Source organism: Lepidochelys kempii, chromosome 5 (genome assembly GCF_965140265.1).
Source record: "Lepidochelys kempii isolate rLepKem1 chromosome 5, rLepKem1.hap2, whole genome shotgun sequence".
NCBI lineage: Eukaryota > Metazoa > Chordata > Testudines > Cheloniidae > Lepidochelys > Lepidochelys kempii.
This window is the reverse complement of record NC_133260.1, coordinates 37,999,813-38,021,965: the sequence shown is the minus strand read 5'-3', so window position 1 is coordinate 38,021,965 and position 22,153 is coordinate 37,999,813. Positions and strand designations below refer to the sequence as shown.

The window sequence follows — 22,153 nt, the reverse complement described above, 5'->3', positions numbered from 1 at the left end:
AAGGTACACACAAGTTAAACATGAATCTGTAAAGCATATTACAGCCACTTACAAAAAATATATAAAATTATAAACATATTTGCATTCACTATTCTCTTCTTAAACTACTTAAAATACACCTAAAGACAAGTGCTGGCACATTAGGCTTAATATCGCAACAGGCTGTCATTTTAAATAACAAAATACATCATTGGGGGAAAAAACTGTTTTGCAATGAGTTAATACACATTTCTTTCTTTCATAGGCCATGATCCTGCTTTGGGATCTGCTAATGCAATCTTTTATATCCATGAAAAGTTCCATTTGTTTCACCTGGTGGTGATTGAGTGATTACTTGGTGGTATATTAAAATATGTTTGTTTTATGTTGCTGCAATTGTTGTACTGTCTGTAGGCTGTCATGTTTGTCACCACAGTGACAGCCTGCCCCTGCCCTTATTCAAATCAGTGATAAAAGCTCCCATTGACATTAATGTGAACAAGGTCACATTAATATGAAAACTTATATGAAACTGGGGTCTCTTCCAAGCTATGCCTAACTGTCTAATATGTTTGCTCAAAAACCTAGAATACTTTGTCTTTGTGGTGCATTTTTGAAAATACTGTCTGTACAATAACTAGAGTATAAAAAGCAAAATTCTCTGTCCACTCACTGAAGAAGATCCAGGTATTGCTTTGCAATCACTGCTCGTCTCTTGCATCCAGAAAAGACCACCAGGCTTGCAAAGTTCCCAACCCCTAGGTAAGAAGTTGTGTTCTTTCATAGTTTAGCTTTGCTCTCTGCATTTCACCTCCCTCCGCCTCCACACGTTTTCTTTAACTTGTCCTTGGGCAACCTCTGAATATAATACAGATAACAGCATTCCCTGGAGGGCTTCACACTCTCCCCCCCCCCCCCCCCCTTTGTTACTGGAGTCCCAGATCTCTGCTGGACCAGAATGGTGCCTGAGGCATGGTCTTGATCATTTGACTCGCTGGGATGCAGTTGCACTACAGTGTTCTGCCTGTGGGTGCCTAATAAATACCCCGTTGAACTGGAGGTACCTCATATAGACAGAGGCAGCATTTTCATTGATGTGTCTTTGAGATCTAACCATCCTGAGATCTCTGTTGTCTGACACTGTGATATTTTTAGTGCTTGAATGTCATTCAGGTATAGTACTTTGAGGCCATTTTGTCCAAAGCCCTACTAATGCATGATTTGATAATCTTTGTGAGTTTCTGACTCATTGTTATTTAAGTGGGGTGTGGGAGGGTGTTGGCACTTAAGTTTAATAATAAGGTACGTAACCAGGTTAAGTAAAATATAAAAATTAAAAATGTCTAGATATTCCATAACAGTCCAGCATTCCCATTTCACACCCATTCTGTCTTTATTTGAATCCATCCCACTTTCATTCAAGATGGAGCAAGGTTCAGCAAGTCCTGGCACATCTAGATATACTATCAAAGAAGTGTGGTGTGTTTACTGGCAGATCCAGCTATTATTAAAGGTCTGTGGATGCTGGACCCTTCTCATTTTAAGCTACAGTTATCAGCAAAATCTTTTCTGGTCCTCCGCTCTTTGGAACTATCTTACATGATTCCACAGGCTCTTTTAGCTCCTATATCTGCCAGTAAGTGTGATTTGAAAGATGCAGCCCTGAAAGCATGAAGAACAGAATGCTTGGCATGAACTCTCATTAAAATTCTTTCTGCTGTCAGGGAACAATTTATATGCAGATAACTAGTGGAAGCCTGCTGGCCCTTCAGGATCTTTCCTGACAATGCTCTGTACTCTACAATGCACATTATGGATCTGTGAATATGCAAAGATTCATTAGTATCAACAGAACATTGCATACGATCATTGAGCGATAGTTCAATATTTCACTTGATGAATTTTATTACATATTTTGAATAAACTAAGTAGCACATTGTTTCCACCATCCATGTGGCTTATAGAAGTAGATGGGTCATTCCTGAATATATTCAAATTTCACAAAAGTTTACTAATAAAATATTTGTTTATTCTCAGTTATTCACACAGCTGTTCCATCATCAAAATAGTATGCTCTCTGTCCTTGAAAACATTGTGTAAAGGAATTGTTACAATACATGTAACCACTTGTCGAGTAATAACTTGGCTCTTTCAATTTAAAAAGAAATTCCACTGCAGATTGGTTTACAGTACACTTGCAAAACTTCATTTAAATCACACAAACACAGTTCTGTTATTTTTTAACTAAAGGTATATATTTAAAAACAGTAAGCAGACAAAATGTACTTTTTTTTTGCTTCCAAACTAACTGTGAAACCGACAAACCAACTTAAATTAAGATTTCCAAAAGGGAATTTGCTCTTGGGCTGGAAGCTTTTATGCTAAGCTTTTGGCTAGAAGTTAAAAATAAAAAGCTTAGCTGTTTGTAATGGAGATGCTGTTAGTCTCTGCTGTAGCAGGACAAGCAGCTCTCTGCATTTTAGTAAAAAGGACTTCATAATATGGCACTTGATATATGGCATTTTTGTACTTCAGTGATTTATAGTAGTGTGTGTGTTGCATGTGTGTGTGAGACAGAAACTTTAACAATCAATGAGGAATTTTATTTTTCTTTAATTTCCCTGCAATGTTTTCACAGAGAGGTCACTTGTCCCTCAAAGAATATGTTCTGCTTTGTGAGGTTAATAATGCTTCTCATTCACAAATCTAGGAGAGGCAGAGGACATAGGGGAGGGGAAGAATTATATTCACTGATAATGACAGGTTTCAGAGTAGCAGCCGTTTTAGTCTGTATTCGCAAAAAGAAAAGGAGTACTTGTGGCACCTTACCAGAGACTAACAAATTTATATGAGCATAAGCTGTAGCTCACGAAAGCTCATGCTCAAATAAATTTGTTAGTCTCTAAGGTGCCACAAGTACTCCTTTTCTATTCATTGATAAGACATCTGGTGAACCTGAGGTGAAAAAGCTTTGTTCCCTTTCCCTTACTCCGTTGGGATGAACTCATCTAGCACTTCTGAAAAGGGAACTTCCCTGGAAATACCTTACATTCATTATTTTCCTTTTACAATTGCTAATTTTTTAATGTGCTTGACCTTTAAACCTGTTGTTATAGGACTGTGAAAAAGAGCTCAAGAGTCTCTTTCAGCTGCCTTGGTTCCCATGTGACCGAGATGGAGAATAGATTCAAAATACTGTTCCTCCCCAGGCAATAGGAGACAGAAGAGACAAGCACTGTCACTTCTGAAGAGGCTAGTCCTGGAGTAAATTCAGTGTGAAAAAGGAAAGAGTTCCTGTGAATTGCAACTCCTCCTTTGGAGCTTGGATTATTACAGGAGGAGGATTTCAGAGGGTTTTTTTTTTTTTACACAAATCTCACTTTGAAATGGAATACGTGGAGTGAGCTTTATAAGGGCAACTGAAGTTTCACTGCTAAAAATACTTGGGGAATTTTTCAAAATGAGTATTGTTATGAAGCCAAGATCCCGATCTACCAGCTCCTTAAGGACTGCAGATACAATTTGGTAATGTGTTTTGGGGTTTTCTTTTCCTGATGCTGTCATCCTCCCACCCCCCATTCTCTCACACAAACACACTGAAAAAGTGGCTGTATTTAATGGTGTTTGACAGATCTTGCATGGTTACTAGAAATGCTCAGCTGTTAAGTTTAATTGAATAGTTAATAGCAAAAAAAAAAAAATTAGTGTGCTCCTCCTTGTACAACAGTGTGTTCCTAATATTGAATAAGGAATGCAGATTATCAATTGGTCACATTTACTAATCAGTTTAATTCACTTGAGACACTTTTTAATATGTGACACTTGATCTGAATTATAACTTTAGTTGCTGAAATCAAACTTGCAGATTTGTAGTCTCATAGGTAAAATGAAAATTGTAGTTTTCACTGGCTATTTTTGGATACGTATACACAGTTAATGGTTTCTGTTGCACTAATAGACTTATTGCTCATGGATGACTGTCCACAGAAAAGACAGACAGCAGCTACAGTGACATAAAGTGAGATTCTGCGCTGCATTATGGATTATGCATTTTTCCTCCACTCAGAAAAGTGAAAGTTGACTAAATTAGCAGTCAATACAGTGTGTTTTGTTTTCTTGTTAAATTTATCGTCTGGTGATTGTCAAGGTTATATTATCTGTTGTTTAATTATTCTCATTACTAAACTGAGTGAACTTTGTGGAGCTTGATTAACACAGGAAGGGCAAATTTTCTCGTAGCTATACAAATAAACAAATTTAGCTTGTTAGTGAATTTCCTACCTTTTTCTAAATCTCCTACCTATATCATACCTTATTATGGATATAAAAAAACCTACAGTATTTTAGGGTAATGGTTCAGAACCCTGCACTGACACTGTAGTAAACTATGGTGTTTTGGACCATTAAAGTAAAATTCTATACTATTTTTTTAAAGGATTTTTTTCTATTTCTGAAAAATCACAATTGTTGCTTAGAATTAAGCAGTATATTTCCTAGGTGCTTTCACTGAGATGTGTAATACTAATTAGATACATCTTTAGTTGTCAAACCTGTCAAGTTAACATAGTTGATCTTGAGCTTATAAAAGTTTTGTTTTTGCCATAACTCCACAAGCTTTTTGATTGAATCACTCCAATCCATACAGTACAGGTGAGAGTGATAATAAGTGGTAACTAATTGTTTCTAGTTATCTTGTATTAAAACAAGATAAAATGGAATAGTGTTAACAATTTCAAACTATTGACCACACTATGCAATCCTCAGAGCTTTCTCAAACAAAACCCTCACTGATGTCAGGGATAATTTTGCCTGAATAAGGACTGCAAGATGTATCCCCAGGTATTGATTTTTTTATTTTTGTTTTAAATGTAATAAAAATAAGAATTGCAGTGATCTATAGAGAGATAGATCTATACTTTGTACAATATTGTGTAACATGGTGAAGCAATAATGTCCTAGAGGCCTCAACTGATCTAAAATAATACATAATCAATCTCAGTATATAGCCTCTAAATCAGTGAGACAGTATATGAATGTCTTAGCTTGTACATAAGAAAACAATATGCAACTACACTAAATATCTTACTTAGAAGTGGAGAGGTTATTCAGAGATACCATTTTTACTGCTCTTCTTTCTCACAAAAATATCTTTCATGCTGATGTGTGCATACCCTACAAGGTCTCTGACATGACAGCTTGATGTTCTGTCTCTCTAATCTATCTTTTTGTCTCATTGTGTGGCCCCCTGTCACTGTAGCACATCTGAATGAATATACTGATCTGGTGGGACGGAATATATTTCCTGCTAATTGTGAATATTGAATTGATGTGCACTGAGATCCATCATTTCCTGGCAATTTGGAATCATCCCTCGTGCAGAGGAAGTGGTTAGCAGGGGAATCCTTGGGAGCATGGATTTGTGGGGCTTGCCCTGGTCTCTAGTGGCTTGAAAGTTGAACCAAACCCTTGTCACTTCTGTGAGGGGACAAACCCTATCTCTTATGAAAGAATTGACAGGAAAATTGCACAAGTGAAAACTCCTGGAATGCTCTAGCCCCAACACAGAACTAACTTCCGTAGGGGAGCTTTGGGATCAGTGAATAAAATTGTCAAAAGAGCCTAGATGATTTATAATCCTAAATCATTTAGGCACTTTAGACTCATAAGTCACTTAGGCACCTTTGAAATTTTTATCCAGTGTCGTCATTTCAAACCAGGATGGTGATGAAGGTTGAATCTAGACAAATTCAGTCTGCAGATAAGGTGTAAATTTTTAACGCTGAGAGTAATTAGCTATTGGAACAATTTACCAAGGGTCATGGTAGATTCTCCATCACTGACAATTTCTAAATCAAGATTGGATGTTTTTCTAAAAGATATGATCTAGGAATTACTTTGAAGAAGTTAATATGGCCTTTTATATACAGGAGGTCAGATTAGATGATCACAATGGTCCCTTCTAACCTAGGAATCTAAAGGAGCTCTTTAATGACCTGAAAATCAAAAAGGAATCCTACACAAAATGGAAACATGGATGAATTGCTAAAGAGGAGTACAGAAAAATACAGGGACAAAATCAGAAATGCTAAGGCAAAAAATGAGTTACACCTTGAAAGGGACATGAAAGGCAATCGGAAGAGGTTCTTTCCATATGTTAACAGCAAGAGAAAGATGAAGGAAAGTGTAGGTCCTCTTCTTAGTGCGGAATGAGAGCAACTATCTAATGACATCAAGAAGGCTTCAGTCTTCACTAAAAAGGTTAATAGTGACCAGATACTCAACACAATTAATATTAACAATAAAGGGGAAGGAGCGCAAGCAGAAACAAAAGGAACAGGTTAAAGAAGGTAAATTTGATGTATTCAAGTCATCAGAGGCTGCTGAAATTCATGCTAAGGTGCTTAAAGAACCATCTGAACCAATCTCGGAACCACTAGCAATTATCTTTGAGAACTCGTGGAGGACAGATGAGATTTCAGAAGACTAGATAAGGGCAAAACATCTTTCAAAAAAGAACATCTATCTTTCAAAAAAAAGGGAACAAAAAGGACTCAGCGAATTATAAACCATTCAGCCTAACTGTAATACCTGGAAAGATAGTAGAAGAAATGATTAAACAATCAATTTGTAACCCCCTGGAGGATAATGGTATTATAAGAAATAGCCAGCATGGATTTGACAAGAACAAATCATGCCAAGCCCACCTACTTTCCTTCTTTGACAGGGTTATTGGCCTAGTGGATATGGGGGAAGCAGTAGATATGGTATATCTTGATTTTAATAAGGCTTTTGGCACAGTTCCACGTGACGTTCTCATAAGCAAAGCAGGGAAATTCCGACTAGATGAAATTACTATAAGGTGGATGCACAACTGATTGAAAGACTCAAGGAGTATAGCTTATCAGTGGTTTGCTATCAATCTGCTATCCAATAGTGTTCTACAGGGGTCAGTTCTGGGTCTGGTACTGCTTAATATTTTCACTAATGACATGGATAATGGAATGGAAAGTATGATTATAAAATGTTTGGATTGCACCAAGATGGGAGGGGTTGTAAGCACTTTGGGGGACAGGATTAGAATTCAAAATGCCCTTGGGTAAATTGGAGAGTCGGTGTGAAATCAACAAGATGAAATGTAATAAAGACAAATGCAAAAAAACCTACTTTTTGGAAGGAAAAATCAAATGCACAACTACAAAATGGGAAATAACTGGCTATGTTGTAGTATTGCTGAAAAGGATCTGGGGGTTATAGTGGAACACTTATGAACATGAGTGAACAACATGATGCAGTTCCAAAAAAAAAATGGCTAATATCATTCGGAGGTGTACTACAGGAGGTAATTGCCCCTCTGTACTTGTCAGAACCTGAGCTGGAATACTGTGTCCAATCAGAGCTCCACACTTTAGGAGAGATATGTACACATTAGAGAGAGTCCAGAGGAGAGCAACAAAAATGATAAAAAGTTTAGAAAACCTGGCCGGTGAGAAGATATTTAAAAACAAAACAAAACTGGGCATGTTTAGTTTTGGGGAAAAAAGACTGAGGGGGGACCAGATAACGATCTTCAAATATGTTGAGGGCTCCTACAAAGATGACAGTGATCAATTGTTCTCCATGTCCTCTGAAGGGAAGACAAGAAGTGATGGGCTTTATCTGCAGCAACGGAGATTGAAGTCAGACATTAGGAAAAACTTTCTAACTGTAAGAGTACTAAAGCTCTGGAACAGGCTTCCAAGGGAAGTTGTAGAATCCCCATCATTGGAGGTTTTTAAGAAAAGGTTGGACAAACAACTGTCGGGGATGGTCTAGGTTTACTTGATCCTGCCTCTGCTCAGGGGGCTGGACTTAATGACTTCTTGAGGTTTTTTCCAGCCCTACATTTGTATGATTCTATTATTCTGTAATGGAAACAGATCATTGTTTTTCATGAGAAAAAATGAGAAGTAGTTGTTTGTTTTGCAGTAAAAAAAAAATAATTTGACATCACTTAAGGCTGCCTCTCATTCCTAACTTCACAAAGGATACTGGTGTTTCAGCAGAAGAGCCTGTAGCTGCTGCATGATATCAGCTTTCGAATGAAATAACATTGGCATGACATTTGTATTCACCAGGAGAAATACCGGTATAAAAGAGCAATTCACTGTGAGGTAAATTCTTGGTTAAATCAGAAATAGATGCACTTTAAGTGAGCTATGTAATCATGATGACTTAGTTATTTATTATTGGTAAGCAGAGATCGTTATTTGGGGACCAGAGTTTCCATTCTGCTGAAAATTGTGCATTTCCAGATTAGTTTCATTTGGAAATGGGGAATCTGGGAGCCAGCTCACCAAAGAGCAGAGCCAGGGAGCCATGTAGCCCAGAAGCTAGCTAGCCCAAAAGCCCCACCACCTATTAGTTGAACAGTCAAGTAGCTTGAGAGCCCAGGGAGCCAGGACACTGAACAGCCAACTGACCAGCTCCTGGAAACAAGTCAGGAGCTGACCAGCCTGTCTGTTTGCATGGTCTCTATTGGATGTTTTGACAAAAGCTACATGTTCCCATAGAACATTTCAATTTATTCAAATCAGCATTTCCGATGGAAAGCTGTTCTCTCAGAAAATGCTTGTTTCATTTTCATTAAATGCAATTATAGTTTACCTTATTAACTGAGTTTTTGTGTGATTTTGCTGCAATTCACCCCTCAGATGCTATCACAAGGTGGTCTCTTTATTTGAAAAGTGAGCAACTGATGTGAAAAGAGGAAGGATAATGGTACCTTTTGAAATAGAGGGGTTAGCGAGAAAGTTAAAATAGCCTCTCTAGTCATGTAAAGGAAGCCATTATGCCATCTGGTGGTTAGATTATTGCAGAGTCAGCATGCATGTTTGGTTTGGAAGGAGGAAAGTGAAAATTACCCCCTCTTTAGGGACTTATAAACAGAAGTCTTCTGAAAGGACAAAAGAGTTGATTCTCCTGTCACACTGGAATAAATCGGGATTAATTCCATGGATGTCAATGAGGTTGATTCTCCTCTCATGCTGGTGTGAATCAGGAGTAACTTCACTGAAATCCAGGGTATTGGACCAGTGTAAAACTAATGTAAATGAGGAAAAAATCAGGTCTTATGTATACCTCTGACTGCTGAGGTCAATCACAAGCATGCAAATAGATTCTGTACTCTCAGGTTACAGACTGTCCTCTTAGAAGCTAGAAATTCTCTACTGAGATAATCCATATATGATGGTACACACAAAGCAGCAACTGATTATTTTGAGAATAAAGATGATTTAACAGTTTTGCTGTAACATTAGTATGATTTCTTGCTGTTGAAAAAGCTATTGGCATATTTAACAGTGAATTGAGGTTTACTTAATTCCTGAGAAGATGCCATCAATGTTTTTATTTTGTACCATTTCCTGAAGGAGTTATGTTTTGTATCTAATAACATAGAAATTTGATATTTTTCTCACACATTATGGAAGTCTAACAAAGTGAGAAAATCAACTATCCCATGCTATCCTATATATACCTTGCAAACTTACATCGAAAGTTTGTTCTTCCCACTTCATTTCTGCTGTGTTGGAACTTATACCAATTTGAGTCAGCTTAGTTACGTAAAATACCCTGTCAAGGTTCCTCCCCCACTCTGAACTCTAGGGTACAGATGTGGGGACCTGCATGAAAAACCTCCTAAGCTTATCTTTACCAGCTTAGGTCAAAACTTCCCCAAGGTACAAAATATTCCACCCGTTGTCCTTGGACTGGCCGCTACCACCACCAAACTAATACTGGTTACTGGGGAAGTGCTGTTTGGACGCGTCCTTCCCCCCAAAAATACTTCCCAAAACCTTGCACCCCACTTCCTGGACAAGGTTTGGTAAAAAGCCTCACCAATTTGCCTAGGTGACTACAGACCCAGACCCTTGGATCTTAAGAACAATGAACAATCCTCCCAACACTTGCACCCCCCCTTTCCTGGGAAATGTTGGATAAAAAGCCTCACCAATTTGCATAGGTGACCACAGACCCAAACCCTTGGATCTGAGAACAATGAAAAAGCATTCAGTTTCTTACAAGAAGACTTTTAATAAAAATAGAAGTAAATAGAAATTAAGAAATCCCCCCTGTAAAATCAGGATGGTAGATATCTTACAGGGTAATTAGATTCAAAAACATAGAGAACCCCTCTAGGCAAAACCGTAAGTTGCAAAAAAGATACACAGACAGAAATAGTTATTCTATTCAGCACAATTCTTTTCTCAGCCATTTAAAGAAATCATAATCTAACACATACCTAGCTAGATTACTTACTAAAAGTTCTAAGACTCCATTCCTGGTCTATCCCTGGCAGAAACCAGCATATAGACAGACACACAGACCCTTTGTTTCTCTCCCTGCTCCCAGCTTTTGAAAGTATCTTGTCTCCTCATTGGTCATTTTGGTCAGGTGCCAGCGAGGTTACCTTTAGCTTCTTAACCCTTTACAGGTGAGAGGAGCTTTCCCCTGGCCAGGAGGGATTTCAAAGGGGTTTACCCTTCTCTTTATATTTATGACACGCCCCCCAAATCTCAGCTAGGGTGAAACACTGGCTGGGATTTCTTCCTGGAGCTCTAGGAAAAACAGAGTTAATAAGACACATGCATCTCTAAATATACTACCAAGTACATAAAGACTAACAATATTTTTCACATCTCAAGGATGATTTTAACCAGTTGATTCTGGGAAACTTTCACGGGAGAGTGCATCAGCCACTTTGTTAGAAGCTCCTGAGATGTGTTGGATGTCGAAATCAAAATCTTGGAGAGCTAAACTCCACCGAAGAAGTTTTTTGTTAGTTTCCTTGACGGTGTGAAGCCACTTCAGTGCAGCATGGTCGGTTTGCAGGTGGAAACGCCATCCCCAAACATATGGGTGTAGCTTTTCCAGAGCGTAGACAATGGCGTAACATTCTTTTTCAGTGACTGACCAGTTGCTTTCCCTCTCAGACAGTTTTTTGCTGAGAAACACTACAGGGTGGAATTCTTGATCAGGTCCTTTCTGCATTAAAACTGCTCCCACACCACGCTCGGACGCATCTGTGGTTACTAGGAACGGTTTGTCAAAGTCTGGGGCCCTTAGTACAGGGTCAGACATGAGTGTCGCTTTAAGCTTGTTAAAGGCCTTCTGACACTTTTCGGTCCACTGAACAGCATTTGGCTGTTTCTTTTTGGTTAGGTCTGTCAGTGGGGCAGCGATTTGGCTGTAGTGTGGTACAAATCGTCTGTAATAACCGGCCAAGCCTAAGAAGGATTGAACCTGTTTCTTTGACTTTGGGACAGGCCACTTTTGGATAGCATCCACTTTGGCCTGTAGGGGGCTGATAGTTCCTTGACCCACCTGGTGTCCAAGGTAAGTCACTCTGTTTAGGCCTATTTGACACTTCTTAGCCTTAACAGTTAGTCCTGCCTCCCTTATGCGCTCAAGGACTTTGTGTAGATGTTCCAGGTGGTCTGCCCAGGAATCCGAAAATATGGCCACATCGTCAAGGTAGGCGACTGCATATTCTCCTAATCCCGCTAGGAGACCATCTACAAGTCTTTGGAAAGTGGCGGGTGCATTTCGCAGCCCGAAAGGGAGTACATTAAATTCATACAGCCCGAGATGTTTGGTGAAGGCTGACCTTTCCTTGGCAGATTCATCTAGTGGTACCTGCCAGTACCCCTTGGTTAAGTCCAAGGTAGAGATGAACTGGGCCCGTCCCAGTTTCTCTAATAGTTCATCTGTGCGTGGCATTGGATAGTTGTCTGGGCGAGTTACAGCATTTAGCTTACGGTAGTCCACGCAAAAACGTATTTCCCCATCTGGTTTGGGAACTAGAACCACTGGAGATGCCCATGCACTTTCAGAGGGGCGGATTACACCCATCTGTAACATATCCTGGATCTCCCATTCTATAGCAGTTTTAGCTTGAGGAGACACCCGGTAAGGTTGGACCCTAATTGGGTGAGCATTACCTGTGTCAATGGAGTGGTATGCCCGTTCAGTCAGTCCTGGCGTGGCTGAGAACGTTGGCGCGTAGCTAGTGCACAGCTCCTGGATCTGCTGTCGCTGCATACGCCCAAGGGTCATGGAGAGGTTCACCTCTTCCACACCACCAGCACATTTCCCTTCGTAGTAGACACCTTCGGGCCACTCAGCGTCGTCTCCTCCGTGGGCTGTAAACTGACAAACCTTTAATTCTCTGGAATAAAAGGGCTTTAGAGAATTAATATGGTACACCTTAGGCTTTCGGTTGGAGGTGGGGAATGCTATGAGATAATTAACAGCTCCCAGGCACTCCTGGACCGTGAATGGCCCTTCCCACGATGCTTCCATTTTATGGGCCTGGAGCGCCTTTAAGACCATGACCTGGTCTCCTACTTTGAAGGAACGCTCTCTGGCATGTTTATCATACCAAGCTTTTTGCTCTTTTTGAGCATCCTGTAAGTTTTCTTTAGCAAGGGCTAAAGAGGTTCGGAGGGTGTTTTGTAGGTTGGTTACAAAGTCCAGAATGTTAGTTCCTGGAGAAGGTGTAAATCCCTCCCATTGCTGCTTCACCAACTGCAATGGCCCCTTAACCTCACGGCCATATACAAGTTCAAATGAGGAAAACCCTAAACTGGGATGTGGTACAGCTCTGTAGGCAAAGAGCAACTGCTGCAACACTAGGTCCCAATCATTGGAGTGCTCATTTACGAATTTACGTATCATGGCCCCCAAAGTTCCATTAAACTTCTCCACCATGCCATTTGTTTGATGGTGGTAAGGAGTGGCAACCAAGTGATCTACCCCATGAGCTTCCCAAAGGTTTTTCATAGTTCCTGCCAGGAAATTAGTCCCTGCATCTGTGAGGATGTCGGAGGACCAACCTACCCTGGCAAAAATGTCTGCTAGTGCCTGGCACACACTTTTAGCCCTGGTGTTGCTTAGAGCTACTGCTTCCGGCCATCGGGTGGCAAAATCCATGAAAGTCAGTATGTACTGCTTTCCTCTGGGTGTCTTTTTCGGAAAAGGACCCAGAATATCCACAGCTACTCGCTGAAATGGAACTTCAATGATGGGGAGTGGCTGGAGAGGGGCTTTGACCTGGTCTTGGGGTTTTCCCACTCTTTGGCACACCTCACAAGACTGGACATAGGTAGAAACATCCTTGCCCATTCCCTCCCAGTGGAATGACCCCCCCAAACGGTCTTTGGTCCTGTTCACCCCAGCATGGCCACTAGGGTGATCATGGGCTAAGCTCAAGAGCTTGGCCCGGTATTTAGTTGGAACTACCAACTGTCTCTGAGGATGCCAGTCTTCCTGGTGTCCACCAGAAAGAGTTTCCTTGTATAAAAGTCCTCTTTCTACAACAAACCTGGATCGATTAGAAGAGCTGAGAGGCGGTGGGTTGCTCCGTGCCGCCGTCCAAGCTCTCTGGAGGCTTTCATCTGCTTCCTGTTCGGTCTGGAACTGTTCCCTTGATGCTGGAGACATCAGTCCCTCATTGGATTGTGGACCTAGGCTTGGTCCCTCTGGAAGCGATATAGGGGATGGAGCTGTTTCTGTTGACTGTGAACTGCTCTCCGCTGGTGCACTATGTTGGGATTCAGGCTCCGGCTGAGCCTCTTGTGTAGGGTTATCGGCTGCTGCCAGTTCAGGTTTGGTGGGGCCCTCTGGTGTTGAGGTTGCAAGTACTGGATTCAGTGCTGACACTGGGTCTGGTGTTGGTTGTTCGGCTGGTTCCGGTTCTGGGACTGGTTCCGTCTGGGTCTCTGGGACTGGATCCACTACTGCTGTTGCAGACATTGGCCTGAGGTCCGGGTCCATCACCTCTGACCGGGTCCTGATAGAAGTTTCCAGAACAGAGCTAGGCCTCACGGCTTGTTTAGCCTGGCTGCAGGTGACCGTTCCCACCCTCTTGGCCTGCTTCACATGATTGGCCAAGTCTTCCCCCAACAGCATGGGGATGGGATAATCATCATAGACTGCAAAAGTCCACATTCCTGACCAGCCCTTGTACTGGACAGGCAACTTGGCTGTAGGCAAATTGAAAGAGTTGGACTTGAAGGGTTGAATCGTCACTTGGATCTCTGGGTTGATTAAATTGGGGTCCACTAAGGAAGCATGGATAGCTGACACTTGTGCTCCGGTGTCCCTCCACGCGGTGACCTTCTTCCCGCCCACACTCACAGTTTCCCTCCGCTCCAAGGGTATCTGAGAGGTATCTGGGCCTGTGGACCTCTGGTGTGATTCCGGTGCAATGAACTGTAATCTGTTGGGGTTCTTGGGGCAGTTGACCTTTACATGCCCCAGCTCATTACATTTAAAACATCGTCCAGCTGACGGGTCACTGGGGCGAGGAGGGTTGCTGGAGAACGGGGTGGTGGGACGATAAGGGGTCTGGAGGGTTCTTTGGAAGGTAGGTGGGGCTTTGGGCGGCCCCCGGTAATAGGGTGTGGTCTGGGGTGGTCCCTTCTGGTCTCCGCTCCAACTGCGACCAGTTTTCTTCTTCTCTGCCACCTCTACCCATCTGGCTCCAATCGCTCCTGCCTCGATTACAGTTTTGGGTTTCCCATCTAGGATGTATCTTTCTATTTGCTCAGGAACACCCTCTAAGAATTGTTCCATTTGCATTAGGAAGGGCAAATTTACTGGAGATTCAACACTTGCTCCTGATATCCAGGCATCCCAATGTTTCACAATGTGGTAGGCATGTCAGGTAAATGACATGTCTGGTTTCCACCTTAGGGCTCTGAACCTCCGACGAGACTGCTCGGGTGTTATCCCCATTCTGACTCTCACCTTGGATTTAAACAGTTCATACTTGTTCATGTGTTCTTTAGGCATTTCAGCTGCCACCTCAGCTAAGGGTCCACTGAGATGCGGCCTCAGCTCTACCATGTATTGGTCAGTAGAGATGTTGTACCCAAGGCAGGCCCTTTCGAAGTTTTCTAAGAAGGCCTCAGTATCATCACCTGCCTTGTAGGTGGGGAACTTTCTGGGATGGGAAGTGGTACCTGGAGAAGGATTGCTAGGGTTTGTTGGTATATTCTGCCGGGCCTTTATCCTCTCCACCTCCTCCACATGCTTCCTCTCTTTTTCCTTCTCCTCCTCCACATGCTTCCTCTCTTTTTCCTTCTCCTCCTCCACATGCTTCCTTGCCTCCATTTCCCTCTTGTGGGCAGCCTCCTGTACCTCCTTCTCCAGCCGCATGAGTTCTATCTGTCTTTCATGTTCCCTTTGTTTTTCCTCAGCCTGAAATTTGGCTAATTCCAGCTGTAGTCGAGCTGCGGATTTGGTCATTCTAACCTCTCTGTTTTTAACTAGCTTTACACCCGAGGTTTAGAAATAAACAAACAAAACTTGGCTGTAAAATTTTGCTGTGCTGGAATAGAATACCTGTTCTCTGATAGTGATTGTCAGCCTACAGAAAAAGACAATTCCCTTGTCTCTGCTCTGGGCCCAAATTAAAGCAAAAAACCTCCAACTACTTGGAAACCTGCTTACCCAGCCCAAAGAAAAAGCAAATGGGTAGAACACACACCCCCTATTTACTTTTAGGAAGAAAGAAAAAAAACTCTGGGTTGGAAGACTGTGAATTTCCCTGCAGGAGTTAAGTACCCTGCCTCCAGGCAAAGAAAACCTGCAATTCACAAAGATAATCCCCTTTTGTCTCTGCTTGGCCACAAAGCAGAGAAAAAACAAGGTGCTTTCAGTTTCAGCTGCTTTCTGGACTTCCTTTCCAAAGGAAAAAAAAATTCCTTTTTAAAATCTGTATTTCTAGTTCAAAAAATCTCAACTGGATCTCAAAATGATTTCAGGTTAATCCCACCACTATGCCACCATGTCAAGGTTCCTCCCCCACTCTGAACTCTAGGGTACAGATGTGGGGACCTGCATGAAAAACCTCCTAAGCTTATCTTTACCAGCTTAGGTCAAAACTTCCCCAAGGTACAAAATATTCCACCCGTTGTCCTTGAACTGGCCGCTACCACCACCAAACTAATACTGGTTACTGGGGAAGTGCTGTTTGGACGTGTCCTTCCCCCCCAAAATACTTCCCAAAACCTTGCACCCCACTTCCTGGACAAGGTTTGGTAAAAAGCCTCACCAATTTGCCTAGGTGACTACAGACCCAGACCCTTGGATCTTAAGAACAATGAACAATCCTCCCAACACTTGCACCCCCCCTTTCCTGGGAAATGTTGGATAAAAAGCCTCACCAATTTGCATAGGTGACCACAGACCCAAACCCTTGGATCTGAGAACAATGAAAAAGCATTCAGTTTCTTACAAGAAGACTTTTAATAAAAATAGAAGTAAATAGAAATGAAGAAATTCCCCCTGTAAAATCAGGATGGTAGATATCTTACAGGGTAATTAGATTCAAAAACATAGAGAACCCCTCTAGGCAAAACCTTAAGTTACAAAAAAGATACACAGACAGAAATAGTTATTCTATTCAGCACAATTCTTTTCTCAGCCATTTAAAGAAATCATAATCTAACACATACCTAGCTAGATTACTTACTAAAAGTTCTAAGACTCCATTCCTGGTCTATCCCTGGCAGAAACCAGCATATAGACAGACACACAGATCCTTTGTTTCTCTCTCTGCTCCCAGCTTTTGAAAGTATCTTGTCTCCTCATTGGTCATTTTGGTCAGGTGCCAGCAAGGTTACGTTTAGCTTCTTAACCCTTTACAGGTGAGAGGAGCTTTCCCCTGGCCAGGAGGGATTTCAAAGGGGTTTACCCTTCCCTTTATATTTATGACATACCCTTTTTGTGTTTTTTAATTAAATGTATTTTATGCTCCTAAATGTGCCAAATTGACAACAGTAGAGACAGAAATCCTCTTATCCTCAGAAAAATAATATGTTGTATATTTCATGTCTGTGGGCCTGAGTCTTCAGACTTTTTTGCTTGAATAGTTGAAGTTGGTAAGAATACTCACATGAATATAGGCTGCAGGAGCAGGCCATGAATTATTACTTGCTGACAGTGTTGAGAGTACTCAAGACAACACTAACAGACTAGCACTATTTCAACTGGAAAGATTAAGAGTGCAGATGAACTGTTGATAAGTCTGTGAAGTTTGATTGCTTGAGTTACTTCAACTGTAGCTAAACTAGCACGCAAGAAAAAACTGTTATTAAAATCAAACTGTAAAGCTTTGTGTTGTAATGTAGCTTCTACTCAGAACTTACCAATTATTTAGAAAGGCACATTTAATGTCATAATTTATTGTAAAGACGTGGTGGGGTGGTGGTTGTTGGGTTTTCTTAGATCCTATTTCTTTCTGAGGAGATATGGAGAGACAACAGTCTCACCATAGTTATAAAATTGCACTGATTTCTGTTGTGAGGCCCATTTTTACACTTTGGTCTCCCTTTTCTCCACCCTATATTCTAAATACCTCAAAGGCCCACTGGGCTTGAAAGTTTGTATGTACTGTTTTTGGCCAGGGAAGACTTTTAAAAAAAATTGAACATGAATCAATTAACATTGAGATGGAAATGAATAAATACCGGTAGTTTAAAATACATGATTTTTTTTTCTAACTTCTAGTCAAATCCTATTTAAAAACCAATTGGTCTAAAATCTTCAAATTTGTTTTATTTAGAGAAGGTTAAGGGGTAACTTGATTATAGTCTATAAATATCTACTTGGGGAACAAATATTTAATAATGAGCTCTTCAATCTAGCAAAGAAAAGTTTAACATGATCCAATGGCTGGAAGTTGCTGAAGCTAGACAAATTCAGACTGGAAATAAGACCTATGTTTTTAATGGTGAGAGTAGGCAACCATTGGAACAATTTACCAAGAGTTGTGATTAATTCTCTGTCATGGATAATTTTTAAATCAAGATGGGATGTTTTTCTAAAATATCTGCTCTAGGAATTATTTTGGGGAAGTTCTATGGCCTGTGTTATACAGGAGGTCAGACTAGATGATTACAATGGTCCCTTCTGGCCTTGTACTCTAGGAATACTTGATGAGATCTAGCAAATAGGGCTAGATGTTAAATGTTAGTTTTCAAGCTAATCACTAGTCATTTGATCAGAATTTGGAACTTCTTCATGATCTGACAAAGTTCAGGAAATTCTTCATGACATTGATAATACTGTTTTGGTATTCTGGAACAACTGTTTCTCCAGCATACATAGAAACGCAATCCTCCTAAGCACTTCACTTCAACCTGTTCAAACACACAGAACCTTCTTCCCCAGCATGTGCAAACACAAAAACACAATTTGCCCAGAGCCCACAACAGTCTACTTCCAATTTTTCCCTGCAAACACAAGTTGGACTTCACACACAAATTCATCCTCACACCCACTCCACAAATATACAGAATTTCCCCTCCCATCACAACTGTAACTGAACCACCTGTGTTGAAGTTTTTTTAAGACTTCAGCCATATTTTTGCGGAAATTGGTATAGTTCCACTAAATATAAGGTCAAGATATGCTAAATAGCACATCTACTGTATAATGTAATATAATGACGGAGAGTAAATAGCTTCCTATTTAGAAGTATGAGGATGTTTCCTTCATAACTTTAAAAATCAGAAAATTGTCAGGAAAAAAAAGTTTGTATAGGCTGAAGTTAATGTTGAGAAAGTATCAGTAATTTAAAGGGGGAAAAGAAGAGAACAATGTTGTTCAAAATACCCAAACATTAGAAAACCAGGAAAATACAAGTTAAGGTTAAACTTTTAAAAATCACCAACTTTTTAAAGCAATGAAACTTAGCTAAGGTACAAGAAAAACCTTCATTATCATAAACATAACTCAGCTACTGTTGAGGAGGCAACAAATATTTTGTTCTGAGAGTTTTTATAACACATAAGCTACACAGGAAAACTATGAAAGTCACTGTACAAACATCTCCGAGTTTTGATGATATAACAAACTACTCATCCTCCATGTTCATGGTTACTCTGATTCCATCAGAACTTCTTAGTGGTTATAGCCTTGTAGTTCAAGCTTTTGTGTGTAATAGTGTGCATTGGGGTGTTTATAAGCTGCAACATACAGCACAATTTACAGCTGGATTCCTGCACACTTTTGTGTGTTGTGACTGGTGAAGTCATAAGGATGAATGTCTTCATCTCTCACTATCTGCTTATATGCTGTAATAACAATATTTGAAATGTTTTTCTTTTGTAAGATCTTTTGTAAGTTCAGTTCCAAAAAAAGTACTTATAAGAAACTTTTCCAAGGCATATGCCAAACTGTAGGACTACAAACACTTCTTAACTATTGCTAAGCATACGGCATCACTGAGGCATTCCCGCGTTGCCATTCGAGACTTTCAAATATTTCTTCATCCCCCTATTTCCCTGACTTCATATCTACATACCCATTTTCCTGCTTATTCTACTCCAGCAGTCATTGCCTTGTCTCTGAGCACTTTCCACAATTATGGGTTACTCATACTGCCCCTCTGAGCCAAAACTTTTACTTCTTCCTCCCATTGAGCCATTACCACCTGCAATTAAATCTTACTTTGCACCTTCTTCTTATAAAGACTTTTGGAATATTCTGCTTGACAGATGTCTGATGCTCTCCTCTCCTCATTTAAGTCTCTTGTGAAAACTTACTTCTATAATACCTGCAATGAGATAATTATTTTCACAATTTTTAACTTGATCTCTTTCGTTTTTCCATACTTAAAAACCACCAAAGATGTTCAAATGCCTTAAATTGAAGGCTTGGCTACACATTTAGTGCTGCAGCAGCACATATGTACCAATGCAGCTGCGCCACTGTAGTGTTTAGTGAAGATGCCACCTATGCCAACAGGAAAACGCCTCTCATCGGTGTAGGTACTCCACCTCCCCGAGAGGCAGAAGCTATGTTGATGGAAGAAGCCCTCCCATCAACATAGCGCTGTCTACATGGGGCAGGGAGCGGGGGTAGGTCAATATAACTATGATTTTCCACACCCTGAGCGACATCATTATATAGTTATGTCTGTAGTGTAGACCAAGCCGGAAAAACCACCTACTTGTATTACTGCTATACCATCCTTCCTAACCCCATCTACTCCCTAATGCTTATCATCTTCATTTATTGTCACTTCAGTTCTCAATTCCTATTGACTTTTACACAGGGTTGGAGGTGCCCACAACTTTGCACTATGAAGTTTAAATATCATTAAATACTTTGCACTATTAAATATCATCCCATTTCTATTACTCCATTTTACAAGGTCATCCAGATCTTCTTGTATGATATATGTAGGTGTCTCTTCTTTTCTTCATCAAGCGCCACCATTTCCAGATCACAGAATGGGCAGTGGCAAACACATGCACCATACACTTTTCCTTTGGTTTTTTACTTAATTGCTAGTGCCTCACTACTCCTGTCACCTTTTTACTGTCATCCATGCACACTGGATTCTTCTTTTCAATTCTCCAGGTCTCTCCCCAGTGCCACTCAGTGTACTTCAAAGTATACAAATTCTTTCTCGTTCATTGTAAATTTAGATTGTAAGTTCGTTGGGCAGGGAACATGTCTTTTGGTGTCCTCCTAGGTATGTCTCTGCAATTGGAGGTGTAATTGCAGCATATGTAGTCATACCCAAACTACAATGAAGCTGTGGTAGCATGGGATTCACTACACGCTGTGCAAGCTTGCCTGGGACCCTGGCTATTTACTCAGGTGGCTAGCCCGCGCTGAAGTCCGTGCCTTCACTACTGTTGGTACTTGTACTAGCTAGATTAAAGCTAGCTCTCGTATGTCTACACATGCTACAATCACACTTCTGATTACAGTGTAGACATACCCTTAGAGCACCTAGCACACCTTAGGATGCTATAAAATAAGTGTATCTTATAAAAGTATAGTGAAGCCGGTCTTTAAGACACTATGCAAGGCATCAACAAAAAAACATTGATTAGGATCAGAACTTTATTTAGTACATTGGGGATACTTTGGAGCAGTATTTTAGGGAGGTTACCTGCTAGGAGTAGTTTCTTGTACAAATTTCACTTTAAAGTGCATTATATTAGCTTATAATTTACTAGATAACTAAAATAAGAGAAAACTATTTACAAATACAGTATGTGCACATTAGGGGAGAATGGCTTTGAAATAATTTGTCTTATTAACAGCTCCTTCCTTTCACTGTATCATCAGCTCATATGCTTGATATCAGTATATGTCAATGTAGTGTACGTTGGTTTGCACGAACACTAATAATTTCTAACTTCATTTTTATATGATTGCATATTTCCCAGTTTTGAAAATTGTTCATATCACTTGTGTTATCAGATAGAAGTTAATAACTTCTTTATTGCTTTTAGGTGAAAAGCTGAATAAGGGTATGTATCCTCCATTGATACCATAGTGTAAATGACTGAACATGAAGTACCACATTTTTAGGAGACCACCTTTTTTATAATACATTAAAGTCCTAATCGATTCATGGATGATATAATAAAAAACCTATTTAAATTGAATTCTGCTTATATATATTTTTTTTTTATTTCATCCTGCTTTTATATTATTTCTGAGGCCTTTTGCATGAAAACTTGAACTTTAGTTCACAAAAATCCATCAGCAGCTTATTTCCAGCCTGACATAGATCCATATATTTTAAGGCCAGAATGAACCATTATGATCATTTAGTCTGACCTTCTACATAACACAGACCAAATAATCTCACCCATTAATTTCTGGATTAAGCACATAATTTTGGGTTAAAATATAACATATCTTTTAAAAAGATATCCTCGCTTGATTTAAAGGTTATGGATAATTCATGACATCCCTATGTATTTGTTCCAGTGGTTAATTACCTTCCCCTTAAAAATGTGTGCCTTATTTTTAATCTGAATTTGCCCAGCTTCAGCGTCCAACCACTGTATTTATTTATAGCTTTTTGTACTAGATTAAAGAGCTATCTACTATCAGACATTTCCCTGTGTGTAGATACTTGTATGCCATGATTGTCAACTTTTAACCTTCTCTTGGATAAACTAAATAAATTGAGTTGTTTTGTCTTTCCCTATAAGGCATGTGTTCCAGACCTAGAGTCCTTCTAGGAGCTCTTTTCTGAATGTTTTCCAATTTGTCAATATCTTTTTGGAAGCATGGACACTAGAAACTGCATAAAGTACAGGGATGTAGACAACTTTTTTTATTTTTGTGGGGGAGGGAGGCTATAGACAAAGAAAAT

The 22,153-nt window shown here is 40.2% G+C and overlaps 1 protein-coding gene across 11 annotated transcripts in view; it reads left to right on the top strand.

The window, feature by feature from the left end:
• The window catches only part of PDE4D (phosphodiesterase 4D), a 769,499-nt gene that overhangs the window by 526,942 nt on the left and 220,404 nt on the right, over positions 1 to 22,153 (top strand). Inside the window, exon 1 of one of the 11 annotated variants that reach the window (XM_073343994.1) lies at positions 3,397 to 3,504. The exons of the other annotated variants lie outside the window; for them this stretch is intronic. Coding sequence (XP_073200095.1) covers positions 3,440 to 3,504 — 65 coding nt within the window. The 5' untranslated portion in view covers positions 3,397 to 3,439. Of the gene's footprint in view, positions 1 to 3,396; positions 3,505 to 22,153 lie in introns of those variants that run through there. 11 annotated transcript variants of the gene reach the window in all.